Source organism: Oryctolagus cuniculus, chromosome 5 (assembly GCF_051225735.1).
Source record: "Oryctolagus cuniculus isolate XC-2025 breed Fujian yellow rabbit chromosome 5, ASM5122573v1, whole genome shotgun sequence".
Lineage (NCBI taxonomy): Eukaryota > Metazoa > Chordata > Mammalia > Lagomorpha > Leporidae > Oryctolagus > Oryctolagus cuniculus.
This window is the reverse complement of record NC_142871.1, coordinates 61,739,769-61,757,558: the sequence shown is the minus strand read 5'-3', so window position 1 is coordinate 61,757,558 and position 17,790 is coordinate 61,739,769. Positions and strand designations below refer to the sequence as shown.

The following is a 17,790-nucleotide window of genomic DNA, read 5'->3' as shown; positions in this document are numbered from 1 at the left end:
TTCTGCTGCTTCCCCAGCAGAAGCAGGGAGCTGGAATGGAAGCAGAGCAGTCAGGACTCGAACAGGCACCCATATGGGATGCTGGTGTCCTGGGCAGGAACTCTACCTGCTAGGCCACAGTGTCAGCCCCATGCTTTTTGATTTTTATGAAGATCCAATCTTGCTGTTGCACATCCTACATTTTTTGATGCTGCTGTTTAAAATTTGTTCTAATTATTTGAAAAAAATCTCATTCATATTCAAGTTAGTAAGTTTTCTACTGGCACGGCTTTTTTGATATATCTCGTGTGATAAGACTCTCCAGAGTTCATCCTTATTAAAGCTCCAGGTGATTTCTAACAACCAAACAACCTTAAAAGCACGCTTCAGGGAGTGCTTAAGAAAGGGAAACGAGGCAGCCAGATAGCTATGACAAAGCGCATTTATTTTTTTGGGGAAAATTATAGTGCTTTATGTTCGCAAAGCATACAAACAATTCCTTATGTAAAAAGTATAGCCAGTTTTTCTGTTGTATTCATATCAATGTGAGCTTTGTTTCTTGAAGCTAACACTTAACGAGTGATTTTCTTTAACAGAGACTGATTTTTCTACTGGAAATGCTAGGAAAATGAACAGTGAATTTATTACGTGTAATACATAAGCTACTTAAATGTTCTAAATGGAATTCTAAATGCAAGGATTCTTTCCTGAGAGCATCCAAGTTCAGGCTAAGAGCTGCAAACTTTAAAACTGTTTTAAAACCTAACCCTACGGAAGAGCGCTCCTTGCTGGCCCCGGGATCTGAGTCCATTTGACTCGTGGCCACCAGGGGGCGTGCCTCAGGAGAGAAAAGGACTTCACGGCGGCCAGATTGGCGACACATTGCCCCTCCACTCCCTTCTACCACTTAGCGGCAACTCTTCGGATGCAGCTTGCAGTTCCGGAAGCAAACTATCCATTAACAGGGTCTATATTTCTGAGTGAGAGGAACGTCTGTAACTTGTGATCAAAGTCAATGGCTCTGAACTGCGGCTCCTTGTATTTTTTGGTCATCTTGGCACCCAGGTATGTTATGAGTTCACATCTCTCTACAAACTGCTCCATCTTCTTCTTGTACTTCCTTCTTGTATATTCAGAGCCTTTGGGGTTAAATGCTGTAGAAAATGACAGAGAGCTGTGACTGTTTTTGGTTAGGCTGGGGGACCTGGGAGAGACACAGGGCTGGCCGTGTGCCTGAACTGCACGGCTTTGGCTGAGAACAAGTCTAGATCCCAAAGAGGAGCTGGGGATTATTCTCCTTTAGGCTGTGATTGCCAGCGCTCGCCTTTCCCCATAACGTGCAGAACTGGGAGCTGACCTTTTAATCCCAGTTCCTGCTTTTTTCAAGCTAGAAATTCAGTTTTGATAGTTTTGTTAAAATATTTGCCCCATATTGCATTGCATTTCTCACCAACACACACGCACACACACACGCACACGCACACACTCCAATCAAGCAACCACCCCAACTTAACAAGCCTTTTTATATTTGACAGGCTTTCAAAAAGTTCATGGAAAATGTCTACTCAGATACTTTGTAAAATTTTTGGGAAATGTAACTAAAAGATAAATTTAAAAATGTTTTGAAATCCATGCACAGTTTTTTCATAACAACATTTTAATGAACTTTCTGTATACTTTTTGTATGCTACAATTAATGACACATTAATTCTGAGTACCATATCATGAAAAAGCCACACTTTGGGGCTGGCATTGTGGCACAGTGAGTTAAGCTACTGCTTGCAATGCTGGCATCATATACGGGCACTGGTTTGAGTCCCGGCTACTTCACTTCCGATCCAGCTCCCTGCTGGTATGCTTGCGAAAACAGCAGAAGATGGCCCAAGTCCTTGGGTCCCCGCATCCATGTGGGAGACCTGGATGGAGTTCTAGCTCCTGGCCTCAGCCCAGGTCAGCCCTGGTTGTTGTGGCCATTTGGCGAGTGACCAGCAGATGAAGATCTCTCTCTCTCTCTCCCTCTCTGTGTGTGTATGTGTCTTCCTTTCTTTCTGTAACTTGGTCTTTCAAATAAATAAATACATCTCTAAAAAAAAAAAAAAAGACGTACCTTTTAGATGAAATGCTATATACAGCAGCGCAGATCTCCTCACACTTAGGAAGGGGAATTTGGGCTTTAAGCATCCTACTGCATTCATGGCTTTAATCAGAGACGTGGCGATACCCTGAGGGTAGGCAACAGTTTAAATCATGTGCTATCTGAGTTTGCTTTCTTGGTGCAAACAGATAAAGTGGTCACCCCAGGTAGCCTCGGGGGTTGAAAATGGGGTATGATACTTAGCCAACAGGAAGGAAACACAAGATGCATCTAATTGGGATGCATGGACATTACAGATTGGCTGAGTGCCAGGTGGGTGATAGGTACCTGCACATAGCCTCTCTGGTTTTGTCTGTTTGCCATAGTCCATAACAAAAAGGAAAAACAGAGAGAGCGGGAGGCAGGCCCTGCATCGTCCTGGCCCATTTCTGCTTCCTTTCCTGGAACTGGCCAGATTGCCTCCCAGTCTGCAGGCTCCTGAGCCACAGTGAGGACTGCAGGCAACAAGAATTTGTGACTGTGGTAAGCAGCTGTGCCCCAGGTCTTCATCTTGTAGAATTAAAACAAACAAACAATGAGGACAACAACAACAAAAACCCTAGCTTTAAAAATAGTAGTTGGCTACTGATAAGTTTTATCATTTAACCAAAAATATTCTATTTGGGTAAATGAGATGTGGCTTGAATAGGCGGCTTCACTGGGGTTTGGAGCAAGTCCCCAGCTCTGGGGTTCACTCATCCTGGCATTGCAACTCAGAGATTTTGTGCAGTGAATGAGCCTCTGACTCAACCTGGGTCTTTCCTGTTATGAGGAAGTTTAACAGATACAGAATTTCAAAAAATAAGGACCAAGCTACCGTCAAATGGCAGAACAATCTCCCCTCCCTTCACATCAGCGCAGCTCTGTTTGGGAATTAGCTATGAAAGCAGGGGCTTTTCACACATTCTGTTTTAACAACCACCCATCCGCAAATAGGGGAAGAGCGGTTTTGCAGCTGAAGAGCAGAAAGCTCTGCCTTGAATTTCATTGTTACCAAAATCAAAGTTGTGAAAAAACAGGGAGCATGGTGCTTTTTCCATAGGTTTCCTAGACAGCAAGCCCTGGACAGCACCTGCTCCAGGTATCCAGGCAGAGGCAGGCTGGTGAGAGAGATGGGCTGCTTCAGCGGGGGCAGCTTGTGTGGAAGCTTCTGGTCCCAGTACTTCTGTGGCGACCTAGGACACAAAGGTCAGTACGTGGACGCCCGCACACGTCCTCGTGTGTGCACCTAGGAATGTGCATGGCCAGGGGCCAGCCAGAAGCTCAAGTTCTCCACCTGTTTCTCGCCCCTGGAGAATGCACAAGTGGAAGCACTGGAGTTCCCAGCCACCCACTTCCCTGGCCGCCAGGTGGCCCTGCTCACCTGCCCTTGCTCAGCTGCTCAGCACAAGCCGAGCCATGCCCACCGGCCTGTGCCCGCCGCACAGGCACCTCCCAGCCAAGACCCCTCCCTGCCCAGGCGTCCACCTGCTTCCCTGTCCCCCACTTGGCTTCCCACCGAGTCTCCAGTCTAGGTGTCTTATTCTAGCACCTTCTTTCTCCTTCTCTCCCCCATTTGGCGTTTCCTTCTTCATTGGATCCCTCTCATGCGTCTGCATTTAAACGTGCTCACAATCCCCCCCCCCCTCCCCCAGCCAGAATAAAGGGAAAAAGGAAAAGCTACCTCGATTCCCTCAGTCCCAGATCCCTTCTAGCAACTCGCACCTCTTCCCTCTCTGCACAGCCACCCTGTGGCCGACAGTGCCCGGGACTGCACGCTACAGCAGAAACGCCGTCTGTGGCTGTGACTCGATCCACACAGTGTTTTATTTTATAAGTTGAGTCAGTCGTGCGCGTCTAAAACTCAGCAGAATGTAACAAGAAATGTGGTCTCCCCACAAGAAATGTGCGGCAGCTGAGGAGGAGGTTGTGCGTGGTCTGCTTTATGGTGGTCTCCCTTCTCCCGCTGGTTTGCACCTAACCTGCTTCCAGCTGCTGCAGGTGTCTATCATCCTGGACTACGGGTGGGGCCTCTTATTTCCTCCTCTCTCTCGTCCATTCCTCGGAGCCCACCTGACTATGGACCCGTTCTCGCCAAGATCACCAATGCCCTGCCACAGCCTCCGCCACACACCTCTGCAGCCCGTGTCTTACTTGATCCCTGTGCAGCATCTAAGCCTGTTGGCCACCTGCTCCTAGAACCTCCCGCTCATCCCTCTGCCTCCCCATCCTGGCTCTCCTGGCTCCCGCTGGGGTTCTTTTTCAGTCTCCCTGTATGCTCTCCTGACTTCGGGGTGTTGGGGCTCCCATGCCCACTGCGTTCCCCGCATGCCGCTGAATGGGCCACCTCCAACATGTCGTGTGATTTGGAGTAGGGTCACTCGGCAGCCTCGTTCCTGACTGGTGCTCCTGCCTCCAGCCCACTGCCAGCACCCAGTGCAGGGAGTCAGTCCAGAGCGCATGGAAGTCTCACGCTGACCTACCTGGAGCCAGTCAGTCTTCCCACACTGCCCGTGGGATCAACCCCACGCAGGTTCAGGTGGTTTCACTTGACCTTCCTGCCACCTACTGGCCCCGCTCACCAGCCGCGGCTCTCTCTCTCTCTTTATCTCACCAGCCCCAGCTCTCTCTCTCTCTCTCTCTCTCTCTCTCAGCAGCCCCGGCTCCCCTGTCCTCCTCTCTGCCAACCCTGCAGCCAGCCCGGCTGAGTCTCCTGCAATTGGGTGGTCCCTGGGCTCCGTTTGCTGTGGGTCTCTCTGCTTGGAACCAGTCCCTGTCCGTCTTCATCTATCCGATTCTCACTGCTGATTGAGGCCTAGCTCTGACAGTTCAATCATGTTTTGGGCTTTACTTTGCTGGGATCCTCACAATTCAGCACCCTAAGTCTCCTTCCGTCTTGTTCTTGTCAGGTACCTGATAGGCAGCCTTACTCTGGCCTCTAGCTTTGGGACTGGCAGGGCCCGGTTTTGTTCTCCTCCATCATCATCATCATCATCATTGTCATCACATATGGATCTGCCTCCCTCCCCAGGCCCTAGGATCTCTTCAGTAAACGTCTGGGACAGTGAATGATCTCACCTCAGAAATTTCTCGAGCTTTTCTTTAGTCTCAAAAATATAGATGCGATCGCGGTATTCTACAGCGTGGTTAATGTTACCAGGAACCAGAGCTTCGTATCTGTAAGACCAAACAACAAAGAACAAACAAAAACCCGGAAAAGCTGTGTAGACAGCGGAAGGATCTTGATTTTCTACCTGGGCAGCTCAAGGAGGAGGCAGAGCGTGTTCCCAGGCAGACAGCAGTGAGCAGTGAGCACCGCTGACCCAGACCCCCAGAGGGGACATCCTCGGGGCTCCCGGCAGGGCGGGCACTTGCCTTTGCTTTCCATCCTGATAGGTGACCGGACAGTAGCCCTGGAGCTCGGCACACTTAGGGAACCTGTGCTTCAGCTCGGACAGTGTCAGCCTCTTGGGGATCATGTCAGCAGGTGGGAGAGGATGCGGTGCTAAGGGAGGCACGTACAATTCTGGGTTCACCAAGAATTTCTAGGAAAAAACAAATCACAGCAGCAAAGCCATTTAAGACAGGAATGCCACACCAAGCAAAAATCTGCGGAGGTTCTTTGTTCTTCCCGGCAGGAACACCTGCCGGTCTTTAGACCATCCAGGGGCAGCTGCCAAGTGGTCACATCGGAGGCCCTTGGGATCTCATTCATTCATTCACACGCAATGCTCTGCCGAGCTCCTGCTATGTGACACTGGGGAGTGCCCAGTCACTCGTGGCCAGCTGTCCTGCCCTCCTTGTGGGATAACTAGGTAGTTGGACAGGTGAGTTAGCTTCCCTAGTTTCAGTTACCACTTTGTAAAGTGCAGGGGCCAGATCAGATTCATAATATCTAATCTCGTTTTCCTCTAAAAATTATGTTTTCTTCATTTTTAAGCTTTTATTTGATAGGTGGCGGGGGGCAGGTCGGGGAGAGATTTATAGAGAAAGAGATAGAGGTATCTTCCACTAGCTGGCTCACTCCTCCACAGCAGCTGAGCCTGGGCCAGGGTGAAGCCAGGAGCCTGGAAGGTAGTCAGGGTCTCCTCCATGGGTGGCAGGGACTCGAGCACCTGAGCCATCTTCTGCCTCTTTCCCAGGGTGTGCACTTGCAGGAAGCTGCAGTTGGAAGTGGAGCTGCGACTCAGACCCGGGCTTGTGTTACAGGAGGTGGGCATCCCAGGCAGAGGTGGAACTGCTGCACTAAGTATCTGCTGCTTTGATGACATTTTCTGTTCTAAAATTCTGCGTCTACCATTTAAAGAAGTGGGAAGAAATAAATAGCTCCTCAACAAAGGGATTGAAAGTTGAAGTTCTTCCAAGGAAGATAAAATACTTAGAGGCATCTGATGAGTTTTGAACCCCCAGCCAACCTGCTTATGTCATCAACTCGTGGGCATGACAGTATCAGCATGGCCAGCCCTCTGCACCTGCAGAGTAGACCAGCTGCAGAAGGCCCAAAGTCCTGGAAAGCAATGCTCTGGGCAAGCACAGACTTTTCCTCTTGTCACTATTCCCTGCAAGGCGGCTCACTACAGGGCAACAGACTGTGTTAGTTATGAACAGTTTAGAGGTGGCTTGAAGTATAGGGGAGGATGTGCCTACATTAGCGCGAATACGAGGCCTGAGCAACCCCGGATTTTGATGTCCACAGGTGTCCTGAGCCCTGATGGGTACCAAGAGATGATTGTAAAGGTATCCCGGGAATTCTGGTGATGCAAAGCCGATTCAAAGCACAGAGGACTTTTTTTTTGGGGGGGGGCCAACTTTCATTTCCTTTAGGTGCCTTGGACTTCTTTTCTGAAGCCCTTGGAGCTGAATGTCCCGGATGCCCACCCGAGGGCCAGACCCTTGATGCTCCGGACCCGCCCCGTTGGTGGGGCTCACGCTGGCTCTCCCCTGCCTGTTGGGCTAGCCCAGGCTAAGGAGCCATCAGGGATGGCCGGCTTGTGCCGTGTTTCCAGACAGTCACAGGCCCAGTGGTGGGGCTCCTGGCCTTGAGTTTCTGGGTGCTCCCAGCTGCACCCACCCTTTCCTATCTGATGAATTCCAAGAATAGCACACATTTGCGATGAGGAGCAAACCCACCTGTAGTTTTTCCCACGAATGCATTTTATAATAGTGCCCACGGAACTCTGCTGCAAATTCCAAGGATTCATTTACAGAGCAGTCAAACAGTTCATTGGCTTCTGCCAGGCTGACAGGGCAGAACTGTCCAAATTCCCCCAGGCGAGAAACCAGGTCTTGAGGTGTGATGCATAGGTTGTCAATGCAGGCGGCTTTTCCTGTTATTAACACATGAATTACTGCGATTTTAACAGTTAACATACTTTCAGTGACCTGGCACCATGCCAATATGTACCCACTGTAAAATTCCAAACAATAAAACACAAAGTAGAAGACACAGAAGGTCTAATCCATACCTCCCTCCTCTCAATCCTGCAGCTCTCTGGCATGGTGACCCCTGCAGGTGCAGATCCTCCTCTCACTTTTCCTACACATTTCTCTAGATCCATGTATCCTGCACGTGGTAGGCTTTTGCCACTCTATTGTAAGCCTTATTCTGCAGCTTGCTTTTTTTTAATCAGTTATTAGTATTTTTGACATCTTTCTATATCAGTTTACATAATTTACCTAATTCTTTTTCACTGATGTACAGTATTCCACTGTATACATAAAATTTACTCAGTCATTTATCTGTTGATGAGTGTTTTAGTTCTTAGTATAAATGATATGTATCTGTTATAAATAATATTTATATGTGTACATATACAGAAATGTGTGAATACATTTGAATGAAGAGTTCATGGAATATGTATTTTACGAAAACACTGAATAGATTTTAATATTTTTGCACCAAAATAAAATTACTGATTATCTTTTAATTTTTACAGACAGGCAGAGGCAGAGAAAGAGAGGTCTTCCATCCACTGGTTCACTCCCCAAATGCTTGCAGTGGCTGGAGCTGTGTCGATTCGAAGCCAGGAGCCAGGAGCTTCTTCTGGGTCACCCATGTGGGTGCATGGGCCCAAGGACTTGGGCCATTTTTTTTTTTTGACAGGCAGAGTGGACAGTGAGAGAGAGAGAGAGACAGAGAAAAAGGTCTTCCTTTGCCATTGGTTCACCCCTCAATGGCCACTGTGGCCGGCACACCCCGCTGACCCGAAGCCAGGAGCCAGGTGCTTCTCCTGGTCTCCCATGCGGGTGTAGGGCCCAAGCACTTGGGCCATCCTCCACTGCACTCCCTGGCCACAGCAGAGAGCTGGACTGGAAGAGGGGCAACCAGGACAGAATCTGGCGCCCCGACTGGGACTAGAACCCAGGCTGCCAGCGCTGCAGGCAGAGGATTAGCCTATTGAGCCATGGCGCTGGCCAACTTAGGCCATCTTGTACTGCTTTCCCAGGTGCATTAGCAGGGGGCTGGATCGGAAGAGGAGCAGCCAGGACTCTAACCGGAGCCTATGGAATGCCATTGCTATAGGCGGTGGCTTTACCCACTATGCCACAACTCCAGCCTCTCCTTTGTTGTTCTTTAGTGCAAATGTGCTGAACCTCACTAATCCTAAGCAGTTCAGTGATTTAAATCACAGGTTTAGTAATTTAGTCTTGAAAGGCACCTAAATATCTCTTTCTGATTCTTGGGATATTCTTAATGACATCTGACAATGTTCACATCTTGTTCTGGAATGTGGCAGAATGACGAGGAATCTCATCTTTTAGCCCTGGCCTTGCCCCATCTCACTGGGTAGAGTAAACCTTGGGCCCCTGACAGGGAAACATCATTTGAACAGCCTACAAAAGAAATACAGAATGCAAATAAATAAATAAATAAATAAATAAAACTGACTTCAAATCCATCAGATACAGGTGGCCCTGAAGCAGCAAAGAACACGGGCAGATGCCCATTGGATTACAGTGTTTGAGGACAGGGCTTGGTCCTGGAGTAATGTGCTGGATGCTGTGGCCCCCTCCTCAGAGCCCACGCGCTCCATTTCCCAGCTACTAAGAAGAATGGCATGCAGAGGCGCCCTTTCATGGGGGAGTGGCGGTCCCCTGCGAGTCTCTTTTAAGAGGGCACTAATTGGCCGGCGCCGTGGCTCACTAGGCTAATCCTCCGCCTAGCGGTGCCGGCACACCGGGTTCTAGTCCCGGTCGGGGCGCCGGATTCTGTCCCGGTTGCTCCTCTTCCAGGCCAGCTCTCTGCTGTGGCCCGGGAGTGCAATCGAGGATGGCCCAAGTACTTGGGCCCTGCACCCCATGGGAGACCAGGAAAAGCACCTGGCTCCTGGCTCCTGCCATCGGATCAGCGTGGTGCACCGGCCGCAGCGTGCCGGCCGCGGCGGCCATTGGAGGGTGAACCAACGGCAAAGGAAGACCTTTCTCTCTGTCTCTCTCACTGTCCACTCTGCCTGTCAAAAAAAAAAAAATAGCCGGCGCCGCGGCTCACTAGGCTAATCCTCCGCCTAGCGGCGCCGGCACACTGGGTTCTAGTCCCGGTCGGGGCGCCGGATTCTGTCCCGGTTGCCCCTCTTCCAGGCCAGCCCTCTGCTGTGGCCAGGGAGTGCAGTGGAGGATGGCCCAGGTGCTTGGGCCCTGCACCCCATGGGAGACCAGGATAAGCACCTGGCTCCTGGCTCCTGCCATCGGATCAGCGCGGTGCGCCGGCCGCAGCGCGCCGGCCGCGGCGGCCATTGGAGGGTGAACCAACGGCAAAGGAAGACCTTTCTCTCTGTCTCTCTCTCTCACTGTCCACTCTGTCTGTCAAAAAAAAAAAAAAAAAAAAAAAAAAAAAAAAAAAAGAGGGCACTAATCCCTTTCCAGAGAGCGGAAGCACTCATATGGCCTAGACACCGCCCACAGGCCACACCTCTTCATACTATTGCACTGGGGGGTTGGCTTCAACCCAGGCATGCTGGGGGATCACGGAGCCTTCAGAGCATAGCGCGCCAGTAACTGAATGGTACTCTGGATTTGAAATACTTGCTAAGATCGCTGGGACAAACATTCAAACAGGATGAGCTACAGGAACACGAGCTAGCTGCGTTTAGACTTCAAATTCACATTTTACTCTATACCTTTTAAAATGTTTCCTCACCTGCTTTTATTCTATCCAGGTATGTTTGCATGTAATTGTTCACCATTTGAATATTCTTCATGACTTCATTCCACACCCACCATTTGCTGTGAAATCCGTCAATCACGCACCAGTTTCGGTGCTGCTGCTGGTAATATTGCCGAATCTCGACAACATTTTTGCGGTACTTTGCATTTTTGACAGCTATAATTTGTGCACTGTTGTGCAACGGATACGGGAAACTAATAGGGGAACAGAAGGAATGGAAAGGGCTGTGAAAAGCAAACTTTTTTTTTCCCTTGGATAATTACAGTTCACTTTTTCATTAGGTACATTACCTCTGCTCCATTTTTTTATCCAGGATCAGCCTTTTGAAAATCTCTTTGGAAGGCACATCCAACTCAAAGATGATCATGGGAATGATTGACCTGGCTTCCAAGAGGTTCATTTGGTGTGGAGTTACAGGGTACCCATCGATGACGACTCTGACCGAGAGAAACGTGAAAACAGAAGTTCTAGGACAGGTCTGTGATGCAGCGGTGAGGACACGGCTTGGGACACCCGCCTCCCGTATCAGAGCGCCTGGGTTTGAGAACCCGGCTCCGCTTCCAGTTCTAGCTTCCTGCTAATGCACATTCTGGAAGGCAGCAGATGACGGCTCAAGTACTCAAGTCCCCGCCTCCCACATGGCAGACCTGGCTTCAGCCTGGCCCAGTCTTGGCTGTTGGGGGGCCTTTGGGGAGTGAACCAACATATGGGAGCACACTCTCTTTGTCTCTCTTGGTCTTTTAAATAAATAAAATATGTAAATTTAGAAAACAAAAGTAAGAATTCTATATTTTTTTTTGACAGGCAGAGTGGATAGTGAGAGAGAGAGACAGAGAGAAAGGTCTTCCTTTTGCCATTGGTTCACCCTCCAATGGCCACTGCGGCTGGCGCACTGCAGCCGGCGCACCGCGCTGATCCGATGGCAGGAGCCAGGTACTTATCCTGGTCTCCCATGGGGTGCAGGGCCCAAGCGCTTGGGCCATCCTCCACTGCACTCCCGGGCCACAGCAGAGAGCTGGCCTGGAAGAGGGGCAACCGGGACAGAATCCAGCGCCCCGACCGGGACTAGAACCCAGTGTGCCGGCACCGCTAGGTGGAGGATTAGCCTAGTGAGCCGCGGCGCCGGCCAAAATTCTACATTTCTTTCCTTCAGTCTTCCAGAATGAGTTCCTCTCTTTAGCAGTAGCCCTGCGCCTTTGCTTTATGTAACTCAATGTCTCTCCTTCCAGTTTGGCTTTTCTTGAACTGCTTCGGTCTGCTCAGGCACTGAGTCAGGCAGTACATGGTTCAGAAGGCAGAGGCAGGAGAGAGCTGGGGATCCATCTGTTGGGCATCATAGAGCAAGGCTTTGGCACAATTCAAGAAGTGAACAGTATGTTCAAATGGCTATTCTAACCGCAAAATGGTACCCAGGACAGGTTTCAGCGGCATACAGATCTAGATCTGAAACCTGATTTGAGTTCCCTGAGTCCCAGTTTAACAACGTTAAACCCTTGGGGTTGTTTTAAAGCTTGGCAATCAGGTATGTGAAACAATTAGAACAGGAGCCGGCACAGGTTAGATGCTCAATACAAGTGTCTTGGTGGTGGGCTGAGCAAACAGGGAAAGGTGTTCTAGGCTTGCTTTTGAGCTGAGGGCCTTGCGAGGAGGCTGGGGATGCAGACGGGGCTGGCGAGAGGGGCTTGGTGATACCCAGGGGAAACTGTTCCATCAGGATCCTGCACACACGGCTCTGAGCGGACACAATGGAGACGGCGTAAGCAGTCAGAGGGAGCGAGACTGGGACTGTCAGGCTGACAGCAGGAACACAGGCTGTGCATGGATCCCCACCGTGAGTGGGGAGCAAGCAAGGGCGCTGGACGGGCGTCCTGAGTCTGGGCTGCTGTGGTCTGAGACAGCTCCACAGAGGTCTCTAGGTCTAAACTCCACGGCAGGGATGACTGCAAGTGGGCACCTGCAGGCCAGCCTATGAGAGGGTGGCTGTGGGTGCCACTGGGGTTTCCAGTACACAGCAGCTCGGCTCCTGTGCCCTGTGAAGGGTCTTACGTGCAGCTCTCAGGGTTAGGGGAATTCAGAGTGGGTGAGCAGTGCACTGAGATTAAGGTGGAGTAAAACCTCCACAGCTCTACGAGGACTGCCCTAACTGAGCTCTCTGCTGTGCAAAGCTGAACACCTGAGGGAGTAACTCAGTTTTAAGTCCCAGTGCCTTCTCCGGGGAAAACGTCTGATGCCCTGCCCTCCACCACAGACTTAGGAGAGCTGTCCAGGGACTTGGTTCATGGCCAGTGGCAAGGAAGGGCAAGGAAGCTTCTAATGTGCACCAACCTAAAGGACGCTGCGGGAGCCTAGGTCAGGGAACCGTGCTCAGGCCCTGGGCGGTGCTGGTGCTGGGAGCACTGGGCAGGTGGAGGGCTGCAAACAGGAGGGAGAGCCCAAGCACGCAGCTGTCTTGTCCAGAGGTAGCATTAAGGGAGGGACATTGCTCCCTGTGCAGAGGGCTGGGCCAGCGAGAGACCATGTCCACAGGAACAGCAGAGGAGGATACCCCTCCTCCATTATTGATTGACTTGCAAGAGAGGGAGAGAGAGAGAGGGAGAGAGAGAGAGAGAGAGAGAGAGAGGATATCTCCCACGCACTGACTTGTTCCCAAAACGCCTGCAGTAGCTGGGGCTGGGCCAGGCTGAAGCCAGGACCCTGGAACTCTGGGTCTCCCATGTAGGTGGCAGGGACCCAACTACCTCAGCCGTCACTGCTGCCTCCCACGGTGCTCATTAGCAAGAAGGGGATTGGTATTGGAGCTGGGAACAACCCAGCGACTCTGAGATGGGATGTGGGTGTGCCAAGTGGCGCCTTAACTGCTGTGCCAAACACCCGCCCCAACCATTATTTCATGGGCTGGTGAGAAGCTCCACCCGGAGCTGGAAGTCACGTGGGCCTCCTCTGTGGACTGTGTAAGCCTGGAGGCTTTTGGACAGCGCAGGGGTTGCGCTGGGACAGCAGAGGCTTGCCGGCTACTCTGGCCTCTGAGTGTGCAGCCGGGTTGTTAGCTGGAGGGAAAATCAAGCTGTGCAACCACCCAGCGGCTCACAGCCCAAGAAGTGGATCCCACCCTCAACAAACGCCGGTGGGCGTTCCAGAACCCTTCAATCACGTACCCCGCTGTATTGCACACGCTTTCCATCAGAGACAGTTCCAAGGCCTGAATGGCCAGTTCGTCCGGTGCTGCCTTGCCTTTGCAGAGATGCCAGTTCAGCATAAGGGCCAGCTCTGCCTCTTGGTGGTGGTTTAACACGGACCGCAGAGCTTCCCCCATAGACAAGCGCTTTAAGCCGTATTCATTTGCAATTTTTTTGGCCACTGAAAAACACAAAGCATTAACACCTGGTTTCAAAAATTCCCCACTCAAGCTCACTTTCAGCCTCTGCCGAATGACATCAGCAGGCAGCTCATCTTCCCGTGACTCAAAGAATTTCCTAAAGTTAAAATTGCCACATTTTACTGCATGAATAATTGCCAAAGATCAGCTCCTGCCAGTCCTTCGGGTATGTGGCTAATAGATCTGGCTAATGAGCCAATTCTGTTTTCTTCTTCTTTTTTTTAATAACCAAACAGATGCTTAAATGTTTTCTTCCTTCTGCATGAGGTGACAACGTTTCTGAGGGCTCTGCTAGATAGCCTATGTATATTTTTAAAGATTCTAATTGATCCACTAGAAATTGCACATATTTCTGGGGCATCATGTTTTTTTGTTTGTTTGTTTGTTTTTGTTTTTGTTTTTTGTTTTTTTGGACAGGCAGAGGTTAGACAGAGAGAGAGAGAGAGAGACGGAGAGTAAGGTCTTCCTTTCCGTTGGTTCACCCCCCAAATGGCCGCTACGATGTGCTGTTCTGATCTGAAGTCAGGAGCCAGGTGCTTCTCCTGGTCTCCCATGCGAGTGCAGGGCCCAAGCACCTGGGCCATCCTCCACTGCCTTCCTGGGCCACAGCAGAGCTGGACTGGAAGAGGAGCAACCGGGACAGAATCCGGCGCCCCGACCGGGACTAGAACCCCGGATGCCGGTGCCACAGGCGGAGGATTAGCCAAGTGAATCGCGGTGCCGGTCATGATCATCATGTGATGTTTTGATGCAAATACATAGTGTGGGCTTTAAGCTACTGTGCCACAGTGCCAGTCCCAATAATTAAGCTTTAAAAGTGCACATCTTGGGCCGGCGCCATGGCTCAATGGGCTAATCCTCCGCCTTGTGGCGCTGGCACACAGGGTTCTAGTCCCGGTTGGGGCACCGGATTCTGTCCTGGTTGCCCCTCTTCCAGGCCAGCTCTCTGCTATGGCCCGTGAGTGCAGTGGAGGATGGCCCAAGTCCTTGGGCCCTGTACCCACATGGGAGACCAGGGAAAGCACCTGGCTCCTGGTTTCGGATCAGCGCGAAGCGCCAGCCGCAGTACACCGGCCGCAGCGGCCATTGGAGGGTGAACCAATGGTAAAGGAAGACCTTTCTCTCTGTCTCTCTCTCTCACTGTCCACTCTGCCTGTAAAAAAAAAAAAAAAACACAACCAAAAACGTGGACATCTTGTTTAAAAATGGTGCTTGTGGCATAGTAGGCTAAGCCTCTGCCTGCAGTGCCAGCATCCCATGTGGGTGCCAGTTCAAGTCCTGCCTGCTCCACTTCTGATCCAGCTCTCTGCTATGGCCTGAGGAAATCAGTGGAAGAAGGCCCAAGTGCATTTTCCATGAACTTTTGGAACACCTCTCATATACTATTTTAATAAACTATTATTGTTAATTTCATGATGTTTCACTTAGGATATCTGACTACAAATACAAATGATATTAGCTTTGATTTCTTTTATTGTATTATCTTTCATCTTTTTTTTTTTTTTTTTGACAGGCAGAGTGGACAGTGAGAGAGAGAGACAGAGAGAAAGGTCTTCCTTTTGCCATTGGTTCACCCTCCAATGGCCGCTGCGACCGGCGTGCTGCGGCCGGCGCATGACGCCAATCCGAAGCCAGGAGCCAGGTGCCCCTCCTGGTCTCCCATGCGGGTGCAGGGCCCAAGGACTTGGGCCATCCTCGACTGCACTCCTGGGCCATAGCAGAGAGCTGGCCTGGAAGAAGGGCAACCGGGACAGAATCCGGTGCCCCGACCGGGACTAGAACCCGGTGTGCCAGCGCCGCAAGGCAGAGGATTAGCCCATTGAGCCACGGCGCCGGCCGTGTTATCTTTCTTATGTATTTATTTAGTTACTTACTTGAAGGAGCGACAGAGAGAGGAAGAGACACACAGAGAGGGACAGAGATCTTTCAGCTGCTGGCTCACTCCCCAAACGGCCACAAGAGCTGGGGCTGGGTCAGGATGAAGCGAGGAGCCAGGAGGTCCATCGGGGGCTTTCACATGGGTGGCAGGGGCTCAGCACTGGAGCCATCATCTGCTGCCTCCCATTTATGTTAGCGGAAGCAGCAGACACAAAGGCAGGACTCGATCCCAGGCGCTCCGATACAGGCACAGAGGACCTAAGCGGAGGCTTAACCCGCTGCACCACAGCACCTGCCCCACTGTATGATCTTTAAGTCCTGATATCAGGCTTATGTTAACTTAAAGATGGATTTATATCCTTTGTTTCTTTTTTCATTATACAGACTACATTCTTAACAAAAAATAAATTAAAATAAACTAGAAGGCTTACTCTTTTTTCCTGGCATGGAGAAGTTTCCAAAAACATAGGCGTTATCTTGAGTTTTTAATTCATGGAAAATTCAATGTAATTTTTCTCAAAAATTATTTGATCCTGGGCTATTTTATAATTGTGATACACACACATTTTTTTTTTTTTGAAAAGCAGAGGGACATAGGAAGAGAGAGACTGACAGAGATCTCTCATCTGCTGCCTCCCTCCCCCACCCTCTATGCCTACAATGGCCAGGTATAGTTCTGGCCAAGGCCAGGAGCCAGGAACTCAATCCAGGTCTCCCATGTGGGTGGCAGTGGCCCCACTACTCAAGTCATCAGCAGCTACCTCCCAGCAGGTACATAAGCAGGAAGCTGGAGTAGGAGCGAAGTTGGGACTCAAGCCCCAGACACTCTGATATGAGATGTGGCCTCTCTAGTGGCATCTTAACTATTAAGCCAGATGCCCGCCCTCGTTAGATGTTTGAAGGCCTTCTCTCCAGTGGTTATTGGTCCATGCAGGTTTGCTTGTCTTTTTGAGTCAACTGTGGTAGCTGGTTTCCTGAACAAGGGGCCCTGGGGATCTTCTTGTGTCCAAGGAAAACAAAGACAAGCCCATGCTCACCTGTGGTTTTTCCGGATTTTGGAGGCCCCACAATTACAATCCGAATGGGCACGGTGGGCTTAGGTTTGGGTTGGCGGATATATTTGATGGGGTTTTTCATAAACTTTTCTTTAGTTTCCTTACTAGACAAAAAGTAAATATACTGGCGATGGATTATAGGATAAATTGGGCTCTCTGCATTTTCAGCTGGCTTGATTGTCTCTCCTTCACTCAGCTGTAACACAATTGGATTTGTGAGTTAGCTTTCATCTGGACATTTCTCCCACATACAGTGGAAGGGGTGGGAGTGGGGTACGATGGGAAAAATCACTATGTTCCTAAAATTGTATTTATGAAATGCACGAAATTTGTATTCCTTAAATAGTTTCTGGGGAAAAAAAGTCTATAATATAAAAAAAATTAAGAAAAACCTCTTACAGTGTAGGAAAACTATTCTAATCAAATATTAATATCAAGTAACTGTGAAAAGTATAAATGCTACCCACATATGATCAGTGCAACGTATCTTAATTGGCTTTCACCTTATTACGACTAGAGATGGCCTTCTTTATAATGTCTTTAGCATACATTGAGTGTTTCTGTCAAGGGGCTATGGGTTACGTTTATTCCTGGGCTGGCTGATCGCTACAAACAGGCTGGCTCCTACAGCGGAGCTGTGGAGTGAATCCCCCCGCCCCCCCCATAATGCATGTCTTGGAATCCCAATCCCTAGACATTGTGTTTGAAGACAACGTCTTTCAGAAGGTAATGGAGATTCAGCGAGGGCATAGGATGGGGCCCTAACCCCACAGGACCAGTGCCCTTAGAAAGGGGAAGAGGCTGCAGGGGCTTGTGTGGGGGAAAGGCGGCAAGAGCTCACACCAGAGCAACCGCCTGCAGGCCAAGGGGCGGGGCCCCAGAGCAGCCAAACCTGCCGGCACCTGCATTGCAGACTTGCTGCCCGGAACCGTGAGAAAGTGCAGTTTCACTGGCTAAGTCGTTGTGTCCCTGCTGTCTGTGTGGCAGCTGGAGCACGCTCATGCAGGTCGGTTCCAGGGTGATCTTTTGGGATCCACTGGTGGTACAACTCCCACCGAGCTCCTTTCCACATTTTTGTCCAGAGGCAGAGCCACTCCCAGGGACATTAGCAGCAGTCATGAAAGGAAGACAGAACCACCCAAGGCAGCCTAGGGTGTAGGTCTGCAGTGGAGCGGAGCAGTGTGGGCCCACGTTTTTTTGCAATGGGTGCTTAACCGATGGCAGG

General features: G+C 50.3%; 1 protein-coding gene across 7 annotated transcripts in view; it reads right to left on the bottom strand.

The window, feature by feature from the left end:
- Positions 1-785: 785 nt before the first annotated feature.
- Positions 786-17,790, bottom strand: part of AK9 (adenylate kinase 9) — a 160,785-nt gene continuing 143,780 nt past the window's right edge. For all 7 annotated transcript variants that reach the window (XM_008263360.5, XM_070073706.2, XM_089333824.1 and 4 more), the window contains 10 exons: positions 16,548-16,761; positions 13,412-13,613; positions 10,547-10,693; positions 10,230-10,450; positions 7,223-7,419; positions 5,468-5,637; positions 5,171-5,269; positions 3,186-3,288; positions 2,087-2,201; positions 786-1,133 (listed from right to left, as the gene is read on the bottom strand). In XM_008263360.5, the coding sequence (XP_008261582.4) occupies positions 931-1,133; positions 2,087-2,201; positions 3,186-3,288; positions 5,171-5,269; positions 5,468-5,637; positions 7,223-7,419; positions 10,230-10,450; positions 10,547-10,693; positions 13,412-13,613; positions 16,548-16,761 (1,671 nt within the window). In that variant the 3' untranslated portion in view covers positions 786-930. The remainder of the gene's footprint in view (positions 1,134-2,086; positions 2,202-3,185; positions 3,289-5,170; positions 5,270-5,467; positions 5,638-7,222; positions 7,420-10,229; positions 10,451-10,546; positions 10,694-13,411; positions 13,614-16,547; positions 16,762-17,790) is intronic.